At 39.3% G+C, this 17,713-nt stretch overlaps 1 protein-coding gene across 2 annotated transcripts in view; it reads right to left on the bottom strand.

The window, feature by feature from the left end:
* Positions 1–11,525: 11,525 nt before the first annotated feature.
* LOC135704706 (homeobox protein vnd-like) overlaps positions 11,526–17,713 on the bottom strand; it is a 41,426-nt gene continuing 35,238 nt past the window's right edge. For both annotated transcript variants that reach the window (XM_065226188.1, XM_065226190.1), the window contains exons 2-3: positions 12,460–12,863; positions 11,526–12,406 (exon numbers count right to left, since the gene is read on the bottom strand). In XM_065226188.1, the coding sequence (XP_065082260.1) occupies positions 11,568–12,406; positions 12,460–12,863 (1,243 nt within the window). In that variant the 3' untranslated portion in view covers positions 11,526–11,567. The remainder of the gene's footprint in view (positions 12,407–12,459; positions 12,864–17,713) is intronic.

The raw sequence follows: 17,713 nt of genomic DNA on the forward strand, positions 1-17,713 counted from the left end.
AGATATTGAATTCCGAGGGGGACGACTCTATCTACGATGCAAAAAAGATTGTGTTTTGCTGTGGCTAGCTGCACGCACGCTGAGTAGATAGAAAGAAGATTGATGACGATTCTGAAGATTTCCTGCAAAAAATTGATGAGCGATGCAAGTAGATGCGACAAATGAAAGAAGATTGTTCGAAGATTGATTCGCTAGTGTGAGATTTGTTGACCATCTAAACTTGAGATTTAGATGTGTCGCCCCCCTCGTTGAATTCTTAGGACAGTTCCAAAATATTTCTGGGAGAATTCCAAGAAAATTTTACGGATAATTTCTAGTGCATCCCGTGGATACTTCCAAGCTAATTTCGAAAAGAATACCGAGAAAATCAAATTTTGAGTGAAATTCCAAAGGGATTTTGAACAAAATTTCAAGCGAATTCCGAGGATAATTTCTAGCTCATTCCGGGAAAAAATTCTGAAACTCTAAAGGAAATTGAGTTCCAAGGTGTTCTGAGAAAAAATCATTAAGAGATCTAAGCATAATTCCAGTGGACTTCTGAGAAGAATATCAAAAGATCTCTTAGGAGAGTTCTAAAAAAATCCGTGAAGAACCTCAAGGATATTGAATTCTGAGGACAGTTCCAAAGGATTTCTGGGGAGTATTCCAAGAAAACGCTGCGAATGATTTCTAGTGAATCCTGCAGATAGTTCCAACATAATTTCGAAAAGAATACCGAGAAAATTAAATTGTGAGTTAAATTCTAAAGGGATTTTGAGGAAAATTTCAAGAGAGTACCGATAATTTTTAGCTCATTCCGAGAATAATTTCTGGATAATACTGAGGAAATTGAACTCTAAGGGTAAAAGTCAAGAAGAGTTCTAAAAAATGTTCGGCATTATTTTCTGTCACCCCGACTGGCGGTACTTTGGAACAGGGTTGACATGCTCAATCCTTCGCACAAGTCGTCATTCCGTTAAAAATCATGTACTCGCTTGTCAAAATAGTTTTGTGCATGTTTGTTCCAGTCGTTACATATTTGTTAAACCTCTTTGTTTGGTTTATATTTTTAACATGTAAAGAAGAGCATGCCGCAAAACATTATTACAACGATTCCTACAGGATTCAGAAACTTCCGGAATGAGCGGGAAGTTTGCCACACAGTTGGTGGCTAACTACGATCCTGTGATGGGGCCTCCCTTAGCTCAGTCGGTAAAGGCGCAGCTACAAAGCAAGACCATGCTGGAGGTGGCTGGGTTCAATTCCCGGTCCGGTCTAGGAATGTTTCGGGTTGGAAAATTTCTCGACTTCCCTGGGCATAGAAGTATGATTGGACTTGCCACACAATTATACCAATGCAAAAATGGTACAGGCATCGAAAGCTCTCAATTAATAACTGTGGAAGTGCATCTAGAACACTAAGTTGAGAGCACGCAATAAGCTAATATGCGATATGCAATAAGCTTGAAATGCGAAGAAGAAGAAGAAGATGATGGAAAAACACTTGGCGGAAGGTGCCAAAAATTGCCAGTACACAAGTAACCGTATTCAAAATGACATGATTACATCGTTGCACAACGTAATGTTTCGGACCATTGCGAAATCCTTGCGAGGAAAACCAGTGGTAATCATTGCAGATGAGACGAGCGATTGTGGCCACCACGAGCAGTTGGCGATTGTCATCAGGTATATTGATAATGATCGGCCGACGGAAACATTCGTGGGTGTGAGACGGGTGTTGAAAACAGACGTGACGACCATCTTCAATACTATTACTGAGGTCCTGAGAGCGATGCAGATTTCTTGGGAGCAGGTGTTGGCAGTATATTTTGACGGTGCCAGCCCAATGGCTGGCAGCACTGCTGGAGTACCAGCCAAGTGCAAGCACGAAAACAGCAATATACGTTTATGAAGAGTTTTGAGTGTGTTGGTTTATTTTCTTTTGACAGATACGCGTATTTCGTCTACTATTTGCAGACTTCATCAGTGCCAAGTACTCAACACCACTGATCAAGATTGGATTGATCAAGAGCAAAATACTGTTTGTTCACTGCTATGCGCACTGTTTGAACCTTGTACTTGTTGACGCAGTGTGCATGCGAAAGGAGAATGCGATTCTTATTGGTCATTCAAATCGGTTTGTGGGTGCTATCACCACCAACTGAAGTGACTTCAGCTGAATCCAACCACCAAGGCAACAACATTGCAGCAAATGAATTATTTCGGTTAAAGCCCTACTATTGCAACCATTTGACAAACTGACGACATTGTCGATGGGATTAAATTGTCAATTCCATTGGCTGTCTGAAAGCAGTTTCCATTGAAGATGATGAACCCCCATTGGAGAAAAAAATAAATAAAATTAGCTAAATAGAGCAGTAGGGAAACAGTGGTGGGTGGACATCACCATCTCCCAAGCACTTTGGAGTACTCTCCATCCCCAGATTAAATGCACCATAGAAAAAACAATTGCCCCTCATTCACAAGATTCCTGTGCACGCTAGTGGTATCTAGCTTGCTCAAGGTAGAGAGTTCCGGATCAGCTTCCAGTTCATCATCGGACACATCGGGATTATCAGGTAGTCCACAAATTTTCGCCAGCTCTCTTTCAACCTCGTCATTCGATTCTGTATACGGTGTTCGACATACTTTTAGCTGAAATGTAAAATAGCATGTAACAGTATTACGAGCATTTTTCATTGTAGAAAACTGTAACATTTGACATGAACTACAGATCAATGTTTGAAAAAAGTACATGATCTAAGAAAGGAGTTCCAAAACAGTATATTTCTATTGAAAAACTTACCGACTTGTGGGATTTGTAATGAGTTTTAGCTGATATTCGTATTTCCGCTCGAAAATGGCGGTTTGTTTACACAAAAATGACTCCCAAATACTCAGTTTCCACTTGTTCCGGCTCAAAAAAATAATAGAGATCAGAAGTAGCCAATGCACGGAAAAAAAACTGCAACGGGATTGTTTGTGTGGAGAAAAAAAAATACAGATTGTTGGTGGTAATATAGTTGCCACTGCCTTCTAAAGGGTTAAGATCCGAATGCTAACGATTTAAATAGCCGAGTCAGATAGTTTTTGGCTCACTGATTTAAATCAGTTGAATTGGCCACTGCAGTTTTACGGTATTTGGTTGACGCTTATGTTTATGTGACACCGTATTACCGTTTTCTCCATATTAACAGCAATTTAAATGTGTCAATGTATGTTTAAAGCTAGAAAATAAAAAGTGATTCTTTCTGCAAATTTTTCATTCAGCTCAGCAGAATGCAATCGTAAAAGGCTCAGCATGGCAAAAATAATAAAAGAGAAATCATCCACACTACTAAACTCAGAATCATTCATGTTACGCTCAGCTGTCTGTTTTGCTCAATTCTGCGTTCATTGAAGAAGATAGGAGCAATGCGAATACGAACGAAATCAGTGCGGCTCGCACAAGCTGCTGTTCGTTTCTGATGTTGTATGCGTGTGAGTGAGTAGTAAATGCAAAATGAATCGATTTTTCCCATGCTTGCCAATAACCCCTCATTTTATCTGTCAAACTTTCATAAAAATCAATACAAACATTGCGTAGTACTAGAATTTCGACTAGAATGGGATACGTTAATCGTTTGCTTGGGACCAATAGGCTAGTCAAGTAGTGAGCCAATTTAAAATCGTTACTTTCGTATTGATTGTTGATACTACTGTCAAAAAATTACTTCCTGAAAAGTTATTTGCAAAAATTGATTATCTGAAGGCTCTTATCAAAAAAAATTACATATCTCTGTAAACATAGAGGGTTGAGGTCTTGAGCAAAAATGTTTGTTTTAATATTGTCTAAAACTTTTCTCAAGACACCATTTTGCTATCTCGACAAACAAAAAAAGTAAATTTTTCATCTCTCTGCTAGGTGGATTAATCATGAAATGACTAAGCTCAAAAGAAGTGCACAAACTTCTCCAAAGACACTACATGGCTTAAATGGACTGTTTTTGCATAAACAAAAAAAATGCACGTTTTGGCACTTTTAAACCACTGTTTTAGACTACAACGAACCTGTTGATATTGACAAACAAATCTATCCGCTGACCCACCTTGCCCCATCTTGCCCTACTAACCCAATTTGGTTGTCGTTCCTGTTTTGTACACTTATTTTGAAAATGGAATAAGCAATTAGTGAAGCCCCCTTCTGTTACCGAACTTTTAGTGTTCTTATATACAGTTAATTCCTTGCAACTCGACTAAAAGAAGATATTGAGATTAGACATCATAGACCTAGGGGTGAGAGGGGCATTGTGAACAGGTGAGGCATAATGAGCATCCCGCACTCCAGTCCCAAACTTCTGATTGTGCGAAACAAATTAATCGGTAGTAGGTTCAATGTCACCATTGTAACTAATACAGGAAGCTCACAATGCCCCTCCTTCCCCATATAATAGTAAAAGATGACTTTCTGAACTTCTACGATTGAGTTGTCGGGAGTTAACTGTACATATATTGTACAGTATGTAAAAGCCATGTTAGCTAGGAAGACGCATTGTTTTGTTCGGGTTGATACCGCGTGTAGAGAGCAGATAGGATTAGTAAAACATTTCCAGCGTTCAGAATCATAAGGGCTCAACTGATTTTTTCGATTAAAAAAAATTACCTGAACGATGTTTTTATAACATTCAAGCTTATAACCCTAATGTGTAAATTAAAGATTCTATGCACGAAAGTAGTCCGGCCCTTACGGTACTGAACGCTAGACTTATGAAATCATAATTTATTAAATCTTACACTCTATCGTTATAGTGAAAGGGAAGAGAGCCTGGTGCGCGTTAACAATAATGGAAATATTAATAAAAAAAAAGCAACGCCATGTTGAATATCATCGAAAGAATTGAGTGCAATTTGCTTTTCTGTTATTGATCTTCGAAACTGTCCCTTGTCGAACATGGTTCATAACTTCCCTTGGGGCCTTCCCAAGTAACAATTCAAGCTGAATTGTAAGAACAGAAGTGGATTATTGGTTGATTTAAGGTGTACGAAGCTTATTAACACCAGGCTGCATATACAGTTGATTAGTAGTGCATGAAGCGAATTGTATCCCAATAATTCAACCTCAGTAAGTTAGCTGTTCTAAAGACTGAACAAGACTTATTTAAGCATAATACTACTCCAAAAAACCTGCAATGCGCTTACAAATATTTTGATAGCGTTATAGAATAACATGAATTTATTGCACAATATTGTTAAATATCGCCAGTGTCACTTGTTGCATTTCCGATATTTTAGTTATTCTAAATTCACTGCCTACCTTTCTAATCCCAAGCAGCACCAGCAGTAGAGACAAGGAAGAGGAACTTTTTAAGGATATCTCCACCTAGAAGTGGACTGCGAGGACGGCGGAAGTATTAACATTTGTATTCCTGTGTTTTGTCTGTTCACCACAAGGGGTAGGTCACTCCGCACACCAATTTTGGGTCATATTTTTTGTCAGTGTGCCGCAAGTGTGTCGGTTGGGCCGGTCATAGAGCAAGCTGCGATTGTTTGTAAAATATCCATCCCGGCAACCCGGTATTTCTGACACCTTAAATGTTTTGGTTTGAAATCGCAAGGATAAATCGGATTGGGGATGACGCGGGAAGTGGCGGGTATCCAAAATTTAGGTGTTTTGTGTTCATAGGATGGAAAAAAAATCCTGTGTTTTAGGGTTTTATAATGCCCTCAAACGCAGACCAGAAACCTAGCCTTTCGTAATATGAAAGTAAGGGTCTATCAGCGGCTGGAAAGAATTGGAACCGGTGGGGAACATTGTTGGAGACCGACTATAGAGGACGATGAATAGACTTCTGTAGTTTGTTTTGTGTGAGTTGCAGCATTATTTGAATTAAGGGTACTAATGGGGTCTGATTAACTGCCTCTCTCTTGAGCCCACTCTAGAACCTACATTTCGCATTTAGATCTATAAGTGAACAACTGGTCTGAGTTCCTCTGGTATATTCAATAGACCACTTTGTCAAGCAGTTTTGGGTGTGACTTTCTACCTGCGATTTCACAAAACTGGACCAACTAATTTCTATTTTTTTATGAAACGCACAAATGTTGGCTACTTTTCTCGAGGTTCTAGAAGAAAAAATCTCAAAATGTTTTATTTCAAAGTTCGAGTGGTAGTAAACGTCATTTTAGCTGCTCGAATGAAGTGGTTAATTAGAGGATGTTTTGAATATACAGTCAAACAGCACGTAATGTTGTGAACAACTTCAATGACAGTGTTGTCCAAAAGTGCTCCCATTTTATTTACAACAATCCAATTGCAAGATTGAGCCGAAGGTGTGCCGATGGATGTGCCCAAGCTGTACCGAATCTAATTTCGGCACAATGTGCTGAGACTTACCCCTTGGTTCACCGCTTTATATTGCACTTAATTTTCATACCGCATTGCAAAAATAGAATTCAATATAGCAAAATAGCTTCGAAATACATCGCGCACTTGTGTCCACATTGTGTTTCCTGCACTTGAAATGAGATGAATGTTTTACTGTCACAATTTATTGTTAACAATTCTGCATTGCTGTATAATGCTCTTCTAGTTGCTATTATTCAATTTAATTTTGACGTGCTACAAGTTAATGATCATACCTTTTTCCACAAATCTGCTCATGTGGTCGAGTGGGTATAGTTGACGCCTGTGAATCAGCGACTGCCGGTTCGAATCCCGAAATGTAAAGGGTTATTTTTAGACATATAATAACAATATAAATATGTTTTTCCAATTAGTCAGCAACATTCTAAAGCTCTCTCATAAAAAGTATAAGATATGAATCTGTATTCCATTATTTATTTTTTAATAAAACATGAAGGCTGAACAAGGGTTGGAAAAGACTGTTGGTTAATGCCTTGAAAAGCTTATAATTTATATTGATGTTAAGCTTTGGGCTGATTAAAATCACCAGATTTAGGTGTTTAAAAGCTGAACAAAGGTTAAAGTGGTCTATGTACAACAATTATTCAAACTAAGACTGAATTAAAACCGTTGAAAGAACACTCGTTAAGCATCAATTTGTTACCTGGGTCATAGCCTAGTCAGTAAAGGCACGGTATTACCAACAATCAATACGAAACTAACGATTTTAAATTGGCTCACCACTTTAGTAGCCTATTGGTCCCAAGCAAACGATTAACGTACCCTATTCTAGTTGAAATTCTATTACTACACTATGTTTGTTTTGATTCGCTATGAAAGTTTGACAGATAACATCAGGGGTGTGTGGATTCATGCAGAACATGCAGGGGTGAGTGAAATAGCTTGGGACTGCTTGGGACCGTTGTTCTGGTACTGAGTGAACCAAAAATAATAATGATTTTCTTCGGGACCCAGTGGTCTTAGAGTTACCTCTATGGTATTACCGTAGAGGTAACTCTAAGACCACTGGGTCCCGAAGAAAATCATTATTATTTTTGGCTCACTCAGTACCAGAACAACGGTCCCAAGCAGTCCCAAGCTATTTCACTCACCCCTGCATGTTCTGCATGAATCCACACACCCCTGATGTTATCTGTCAAACTTTCATAGCGAATCAAAACAAACATAGTGTAGTAATAGAATTTCAACTAGAATAGGGTACGTTAATCGTTTGCTTGGGACCAATAGGCTACTAAAGTGGTGAGCCAATTTAAAATCGTTAGTTTCGTATTGATTGTTGGTATTACCAAGCCGGAGGTGGCGGGTTCGATTCCCGGGCCGGTCGAGGGAATCTTTCGGGTTGGAAATTTTCTCGACTTCCCTGGGCGTAGGATATTATTGCGCTTGCTACACAATATATAAATTCATGCACTGGTATTGGCATCGAAAGCTCTCAATTAATAACTGTGGAAGTGCATTTAGAACATTTAGTTGAGAGCACACAATAAGCTAATATGAGATAAACAATAAACTTGATATGTGAAAGAGAAAAGAAGAAGTCATAACTTCCCTAGGATGTCCCACAACTTCTATTGGCGTTGACGGCGACTCTGTAACTCTTTACTTTAGGAATTCCTACAACAATCTCTATCAGGGTGACCAGTGAACCGGGAAAAAGCCGGAAATTTCGATCGTCTTCTCAAAACTAAGATTTTGGACCTTGGAAAAATGTCTCGTTTTAGGTTTGGTGTTAGATCCTCTTTTGGGGTGATCATATAGAACACGTCCAAAGGAACAATTCGTCTCTTTGTGGCTTAATGTATCGTGTTAGCAAATTTGTGCCCAGGAGTGCTCGCTCTGCAATACCTAATCATTGTTTGGGGACATGCTTGCAAAGCTAAGATAAAAAACTACAAATATTGCAAAACCAATGTTTAAATATTTACACCAACACATCGCACAGTATTCTTCCATTACGTGGTTTGTGTAAATTGCAATCTTGCTTATTTATATACGATACGCTAAAAAACTACAAAGGACAGCCCTATGGGGTTGTACGCAATGGTGACGTAGGACTACGAGGTCTTATATAATAAATCTTATGTGTTAACTGCAGCTTGTGTGTTGTGTAGGAAAATGAATTTGAGCGGAGTTCTCTCTGTTTATACTCTTAAGTATGACGCGCTTGACATAGATGACCCACAGCGACTCACGAAGAGCTACTGATTCCGATCAATAGCGGTGCGGCTTCTTCCTTCTTCTATGGATGTTCATGCGGGCTGCAGCTCGCTGCTTGCAGGTAGCCTTTCGTTGTGTACTGGAGAACACTACTACCATTGATTGAATAAACACCGTATGGTGGGACCGGATAGAGTTCAACTTTGAAATCTGTGTTAGGGGAATCGCTTTTAGCAGGCAATCGGTGATAATCATAGCAACAGTTGCACATTGGAGCAAATATTCAATAGTAACATTTTGAAAAATGATAAAATCTTAAATTTAAAAGATGCGTAGAAATATTTCTGATCGATTGGTGATAAAATTATTGAAATTTGTCCAAAGACAGCTGAGTTATTAACGTTAAAAATCTTTCATAATTTTGCTACATGTTCCATTTTCGGTTTTCACAAAGTGTACCCCCATATAGAAATCACAGACGTAGTCCTACGTCAAAACCCGAACATGCATCGTAACCTCATCTTACCGATCGCAAATCATGATCACAACACTCGGTATGCAAATAATTTAATTCGTTCTAGGGCATTTATATGCCTTGGTCAAATACGAACCTCCTTTTATGGTCCATCTGTATATAACGTACTTCCTGAACGCTAGAAAACTTTGAACAATCGATTATTATTGAAAACCAATTTGAAGCAACATTACAAATCAAAAATCAAAGAACTCTTGATATAAATTAGTAAACTACTATTTTAAGAATTGCACTCATTATTATTATTATTATCATTATATTACATTCACTATTAAGCTGTATGTATGTATAAATATTTTGAATCATTTGTGGATAAGGGATCCCCTTAAAGGAACTGAGTTTCACTGGGAACATCTAAAAAAACTCTTGAGCTGAAGTTGATTTTCAGGATGCAGTCACTTTGTAGAACTAGCTAGGTGGGAAATAATATCAGTTAAAATGTTGGTGCAAGCGTCAATTGCCTGGTAGAATAGCTCTATTCGGTGCATCACAGGAGATAACACCAAGGAATTTTAGAGAAACTTTCCTAGGAAGTTTAAGGAAGAACTCTAAGTTAGTTTTGACTTGAAAGGTGTATTTGTGATGATGCAAATTATGGTTTTGATTGTTTATTATTCTGTTCCAACCTGGATCGGGTATCAAGATCGGCTCTGCTTGTTTTCTGACGTCAATTTGATCGTTTGTTTAAAAAACGCCGTTAAAATGGCTGAATATTAACAAAAAAAAATGTGGATCATTTCCCATAACAAACAATTAAGCAAAGCTTCATGCAAATCGGAGAAGGTCGATCCAAAAATTTATTTTTTTTATCGTTATTTTGACAAGAACTGGTCCTAATTCCAATTCTTTCTCATTCATGTTCAAGATGGATGATTAAGGTATACACTGGAGTCGCTTTTTACGCTGTTTTTTTACGCGGATTTCGGAATCTACGCGGTTTTTTTTAAAGCGGATTCCGGAATTAACGCGGTTTTTTTTTACGCGGGACGAATCACCCGCGTAAAAAGCGACTCCAGTGTACTTTGGTGCAATAAGACCACTGCATGGATTTCGTAGAATATTAGAAAACAATTTCAAAATCGGGTCAATACTTTAATCTCAAATTTTGTGAAATTTTAATTTGAGACTAAGTTGCCAAATTTTGAAAAATTTCGTAGATCCTAGATTAGAAAAAAAAAGATTACACGGAAATCTCCTTATACCTTTTGGCAAATTTCTATTGCTGATTATTCATAAAATGTATAAGTCAACTAATAAGCAGACGCCTTGCAAAAAGTTAATGAAGCTCATGTGTCAAATGAAATGTATAAGCGGTCACACATACCTTTTATGCGTTCTTGTAGGACCTATGTGGTTTGTCTTATGGAATATATAAGGCTGTTTTGGCAAAAATGTATAAGTGAAACAACAGAATAAAATAATTGATTTTCGTTTCGTGTATGTTCCCTGGAAAATGTTTAAGGCTCTGGGGCTTGAAAGAAAAATATAGGATTATGGTTATTTAAATTATTATCTGGAGGATTGTGATGTTGGTTTCTGAGCAAATTAATTCAAAGATACTCCAGTGACAATTTCAAGGGAATTTTGCACGGATATTCTGGGGGGAAAAACCAAAAGAATTCTGACTCGACTTCCATGGTAATGTTGGTTTACCTCAGAGGGAATTATGAGAAGAATTCCCAGGGAATTCAAAGGTACATTCCAAGTGAATTCAAAATTAAATTGCAAGGTGATTCTGAGAAGAATTTCAAGGAAATTGTGAATAACTACCAAGGTAGTTCTGAGCTAGAATTCCAACATGATTGTGAGGAGAATTCCAGATGAAATCCTAGAGAATTCGGAAGGCATTTTAAAGGAAATTTTGACGATAATTTCAAAGAAATACTGAGGAGAGTTCTAAATGAATCGAATCACGAGGGTAGTTTCAAAAAAATTCACAGGAGAATTCCAAGGAAATTGGAAAGATGATTCCGAAGAGAGTTTCAAGGATATTTTGAGAAAATTTCCAAGTAATTCTATTCTGAGGATAATTCCAAAGAAACGTATTAGGAGTATTCCAAAGGAATTATCTGAAGATTATTAACGTTATTCCGAAATTGGAGATTATTAACGTTATTCTAAAGGAATTCTGGGGGAAATTTTAAGGAATTTCCGGAATAATTACAACTGGCCGATTAAACCAATTAAACCATTTTAGTTTCGTTCACTCAAATTCGCAAAAATGTAGGTTACTCATCGACTGAGTAAAATTTTGCTCGATTTTCCAGCAAAAACTTTAAGAATATAAGGAAAAACGAGAGCAGTTTCACTCAGATTCTCAGGATATTCCTAGACTGAGTATAATAAATCCTGATCCAACGCTGGACAGCACGTGTTGGACCCGTCATGGACCCGTTCGGAATACATAACATCTGATAGAGACTCTCTTTTTAAAATTACAATATACTTAACTCTTCACAAATGTATCACATGAAATATTGCCAACTACCCAGCTCAAGGCCACCATCTACCGCCAGCGGAAGCCCCATGGTTCTGCATGATACCCTGCCCGCCCTGTTGGTATCCGATCCCGATACTGCCGTGTTCAGACGCTGTCACGCCGATCAAAGAATGAAGACCCCCTGACATGAAGTGCTGTTGTTGGTGCTGATGTTGTTGCTGCTGCTGCTGCTGCTGCTGCTGCTGCTGTCCATCATGTCCTCCTGTCTTCCCGATCATGCCCGTCATGGACCCCAGACATGGCTTCCCATCCCGCACCAGCACCGGTACACTGACCCGTTTCGGTGAATTTCCAATCTGGTGCGCAAAACTGGACGAACTCTTCTCAATCTGAGCCCGTTTCGTCTTGTAGCGATGGTTTTGGAACCAAATCTTTACCTGCGTCGGCGTAAGATGGATCATACTGGCCAGATGTTCTCGCTCCGGTGCCGACAGGTACCGGGTCTGCTTGAACCGTCTCTCCAGCTCGTAGGTTTGCGATTTGGAGAACAGAATCCTTCGCTTCCGTTTCTTCTGATTACCACCACCCCCCGCATTACCTCCCGCACCGGTGTCACTTCCGGCACGGTCATCCCCGGAGTTCCCAACCTCGATGCTATCGTCCAGGGATTCCCCATCGCACGTGTTATTGTTGCTGTCGATTGTACGTGGTCCCCCTTCCTGAGACGAGTGATCCAAGGCTAGCCGGTCGGAGGTTTCGATGACTGCCGTCGGGATGTTACTGTAGTTGCCTATGGTGACGTACGAGGAGGGCTCCACCACCGGCGAAGTACTGTCTGGACTAACTTGTTGGTTGATGTTATTCTCAATGTTCTGTTGAATTACTGCAGGTACTGGAACGGGAAAATGATCAAGTGTCTAAGTAAGAAAGAAAATTTGGTCTTACCATAATCGGCGCTACCGTTGTCGTAATACCATGTTCTGCATAAACTTCCGGACGAACCGGTAAACAAATGATGCGAATGAGGATAGTACGGCGGAAGATCACCGTAGGCCGGCGGCGGGGCTGGTACCGTTTGTAGCGGGATGTACCCACCGCCGGAACTGTTGTACTGAGCTAGATGAGATTGTTCGTCTGGGTCCTGTTGGGACGGATACTCGCTGGTACCCGGGCCTCCGCCTCGGGCTGACTGTTGATCGGAGGAAGGAGGCGGCGTACTACCAGGAGGGCCCTGCTGTAGGTGGGAATACCCCTTGGGCGTTTGGGTACTGTGACTGCTCAGTTCTAGGATGTCGCTGATGTGGAATCCTGACCGCTGGACAGAGGGAATTTTCAAGCTATCCAGAATCCTGCGAAAGGTATGGTGAGGAAATTTAGGATTCGGTTCGCTAGTGTCTAGGAGTGAATGGTGAACTATGCATCTACATTTCTATGTTAAGAATCAACTCAGCCCTCATTTATTTTCGGCAGATTTCAATCGACTCGCATATTTCTGTAGACGGTATGCTTCTGATTATCTGATTATTCTATTAAATATTACAATATATCAAAAATTCGGGATGAGGAGGGACCATCAGCCCAACAAACATTTTCAGCTTTGTAAGCCAACTTTTCTAGCGTTGTGCTGTAAAGTAGCTGAAAAGAAGCTGCAGATACAGCTACAAGCAAAAGCTAGCAAAATAGTTTTGAAGAGCGTTTACTCAACTTTCTCACAACCATTATTCAATTTGTCAGTCGCACTGAATAACATCAGCCAATAAACGTTCATGTCACTTCTATACACACACTAATAAACTTTCCACTTGTAGCTGCAAAACAAAGCTAACAAAGTGAATATATTCCTTATTTGATGGCTTCTACACAACCAACAACTCTTGCTGAATAACATAAACATCAAAAGTGCTTTTTCAACAACTAAACAACCTGTACTCAGCTTATAAACTGTGTTAGAGCAACTTCGGAAGCATTTTCACAGTCAACTAGATTTATTTTTAGACGTGTGCAGTTTTACAGCTTTTACTCTGCTCTTTTATAACTAGTCGAGAAAAGTGATTCATGTGCACTATTATAAAGTCTCTACTCAGCGATTTTGTTGTATAAGGGAATGTTGATTTGTTTACATAAGTTTAAAGTGTTGGCGTAGCACAGTTGGTAGTGTCAAGGTTTGCCAATGAGGTCGTCTCGAGTTCGATTCCAGGTTCCGGTGCAGGGTAAATAATTTGGTGATGATTTGTAACTAATTTCGATTAATTCGATTCTCACAGCAAAATAAACTCAATAAATTCCTTCATAAAAAAGCGTAAACAGTATTTAACCCGGCTTCAAGAGAAAGCTGTGTAGTGATTATTGGACAACTGGGAAAAGGTTGAATAAGCGCCTTTCAAGTTCACACACAACTAAACAGCAGGATAACAACTGTATAAAAGCGTTAATGGATATGCAATAAGAGCTTCTCTCGACCGTTCCAACAGCCATAAGTAGCTGACTAAGTTCGCCAGATTTGCTTGTATAGAGGTTGAGTAAAGGTTACCTCATATCGTATAACATTTGAATACAGCTTGCGACTGTATAAATGAAATGAGTAAAGCGTTTACATTGTGAAAATTGTTTGTTGGGAGGGCACCCAATTAAAGCGATTTGGATGAGGAGAGTGAAGATGTCAACTGATGGTAACATTTCGTGGATAAATGGCGGGCTCTTCTCTCCATTCATTAAGGCATCTCCCTGTTGGATGGCTCGTATTCTGACCAATTGGCTGATCGAGTTGTTGGAAGGTGCTTCTTAACTATGTCTTTTGGCCTTCCATACAGCGATTTTCTGATGACAATCAGAGGTTATTAGCTTGCTCAAGTTCAACCGAGAGGAGAGCCTATAGCTATCGGACTAGTTTCCGTGCTGCAATGAGTGGTAGACCACTATCATCATCATCATCATCCTAGTCACTAGACTGTCTACTTTTTTTAAACTATCATAATGGTCAAATGTTACCCTTCAGAGCCACACCTGGCTATGTGCCTGCTTTTGCACCGCTTATATTTCGTCATACTGGGTGGCAACTCAAAAGTTCAAACGGAATTCTCTGAGTTTTGCACCAACTGACCAATCGATTTTATTTTTCCTTCTCCGAATTTCATGAAACTTTGCAAAATTGTTCATCAAGTTTGACTCAAAGCTATTTTTTTTTAATGGCGTATTCGATATTTTTCAATAAATCGATGCACGAAAACGGGTCATTTAATCGAAATCACTTCTGAGTCAAAGTTGTAGAAAGTAGATTGCCTTTTCCGAAAAAAAAGAAAATACATACTGAAAAAAAAATCACAATATTTTGTCAATAAATTAAGAAAACTGTTAAAAACTTCAATTACAAAAAAAGTGCATTTTTTGATTTATTATACTGATGTTTATTTGAAAGCTAATCAAACATTTGAAAGCTTATATTACCTAATGTCCATTGCACTGCCCTGAAGTTTTCAGACATTTCCCGAAGATCTTTGAAATTACCGAAAGTTTTCTGAAGTATCTTAAAGTTCTTGTTGAGTTGCTGAAATCTTTATTAAATTAATCGAACTGCTGAATAGAGAAAAAGGTAGTCAAATTTGCACCATTCTAATAATTGGAGGAAGCTGCTTTACTGAAAATTTATGATGAAAAATCTGAAAATATGGGGCAAGCTGGTGGAAAATCTGCAACATTCTGATGATAGGAGAAGCCAGTTATATTGAAAATGTCTGGTGGAAAATGGAAAAAGGAAATCTGCATCAATCATAAGATTGGAGAAGCAATTTTTATGGAACATTAACGGTGGAAAATTTGCATCGTTCTGGTCAATTGAAATTTTCTGGTGTAAAATTACCTGGGGACAAGTTTGTATTGAAAATTTCTGGTGTAAGATTTGCTACAATCTGCTGCATGGAGGGGAAAGCTGAATTGAAAACTCCTGATGTAAAAATTGCACAGTTCTGGTGAATGGAGGGGCAAGCTTTATTATTTCTGGTAAAAAAAAACTACAACGTTTTGGTGAATGGACGGAGAACTTAAATTTGACTTCCGAAAAGAACATTAAGGGTATTGAATTCTGAGGACAGTTCCAAAAGAAAAGATTTCTTGGGATAATTCCATAAAAATTCTGCGAATAATTTCTAGTTAATCCTGCAGATGTTTCCAAGATAATTTCGAAAAGAATACCGAGAAAATCAAATTTTGAGTGAAATTCCAAAGGGATTTTCAGTAAAATTTCAAGCGAATTCCGAGGATAATTTCTAGCTCATTCAGAAAAAAAAATCATGAAGAGCTCTAAGTATAATTCCAGTGGACTTCTGAGAAGAATTTCAAGGAGCTCTCAGGAGACTTCTAAAAAAAAATCCGAGAAGAACCTCAAGGATATTGAATTCTGAGGACAGTTCCAAAGGATTTCTGGGGAGTATTCCAAGAAAATTCTGCGAATAATTTCTAGTGAATCCTGCAGATAGTTCCTAGATAATTCCGAAAAAAATACCGAGAAAATTAAATTTTGAGTGAAATTCCAAAGGGATTTTGAGGAAAATTTCAAGGAAGTACCGATAATTTCTAGCTCATCTCGGGAATAATTTCTGGATAATACTGAGGAAATTCTTCTGAAACTCTACAGGAATTTCAGTTCCAAGGTGTTCTGAGTGAAAGTTAAGAAGAGTTCTAAAAATAATTCCAGAGGACTTCTGAGAAGAATTAGAACTACAATTTTCACTGAAAATGGTCAAGTTCAACGTACTCGCAACGGTAATAGTAAAGTGTAACTACAACAGCATATAAGGGCTTACAAAACCTTGAAATACTAAAAAATAAACTGTAACGATGACTTCAAAATATACAAAAACGTACTGAACAAAATTTGAGAAAGGTAACTGAATAAAAGATGATACCAGTACTTTGAAGAATATATTTCCTTTGGTTTATATTTTTAACCTGTAAAGAAGAGCATGACGCAAAACATTATTACAACGATTCCTACAGGGTTCATAAATTGGAAGAAAGCAACCGAACTGGGCAAACACAATCGCAGTGATACCCACTTTGGTAGTATGGAAGCGTGGAAGAATTTCAAAATCAGAAAGGACTGGACCACCAAAAAATAGCTATGATTGCTGCTAGTGAGGCAAAGCGGTTACAAAATCGCTATATAATGGAACCCATCTCAGGCCGGAAGTCAACATCTACCGGACTTTCGGCTCTTGAGACTCGACAGAACCAGTGCAAGAGGAGGGGGAGTAGCCATTGCTGTGAGGCATAACATCAACTGCCACCTGCTGCCGTACTTTCAACTCAAAATTATCGAAGTCATCGGGGTTGAAGTTGGCACATCGCTTGGCCCCATCACCATCATTGCGGCTTGCTGCCCCAAACAAGTCAACAACAGGGATGGGTCGGCTGCGGACCTTCGACGAGATATCATCAAGCTGACTCGGCGGCGGCAAAAATACATCATCGCTGGCGACCTGAATGCCAAACATCAAGCTTGGGGCAACAGTCGGCGCAATCAAAACGGCACCATCCTGAACAACGATCTGCAGGACGCGCAGTACAACATGTTGAGTCTGGACACTCCCACCCGGTTGAGTAGGTCCGGTGCTCACGCCACCATCGACACAACCTGTCGTGTATCAGGAACTCAGCTCAGGTTCCTCAATCAACAAGTTCCAAGCATCACGGCGAAACTACCATCGGGTAGAATGGTCGCAGTTCCAACACTGCATTGACACCAGTATCGACTATGACGTCCACCCGGAAACGACTGAAGACATCGACCGGTGTCTACACTCCATCGATGAAGCGATTTCCCGGGTCAGGGAGTTACACGTGCCAGTATCCAGACAGGTGAGTAATACTCTGAACCTTGACAGAATTACCAAAGACCTTATAAGACTCCGTAACACCAGCCGAAGGCAGTACCAACGCTCTGGTCTGCCTGTCCTTAAGACCCACTGTAACAAAAACCATCCAAGCCAGGATGGTGGACCTCAGAAATCAGGACTTTGCTAAAAAGGATCTGCTCTCTCCCAGATTGTGCTAAGTCCTTTTGTAACTAACCAAAATTCTTAAAAGCCAAGGCCCATTCCACCACTGACCCCACTAGATCGTTACGGCGACCCAGTGGTTCATCTGATAAATCCTGAAGAGAAGGCAGCCGCGATTGGTCAACACTTCGTCAGCTCCCTTAATC

Source organism: Ochlerotatus camptorhynchus, unplaced genomic scaffold (assembly GCF_037179485.1).
Source record: "Ochlerotatus camptorhynchus isolate MF236.1 unplaced genomic scaffold, CSIRO-AGI_Acam_v1.1 ptg000246l, whole genome shotgun sequence".
NCBI lineage: Eukaryota > Metazoa > Arthropoda > Insecta > Diptera > Culicidae > Ochlerotatus > Ochlerotatus camptorhynchus.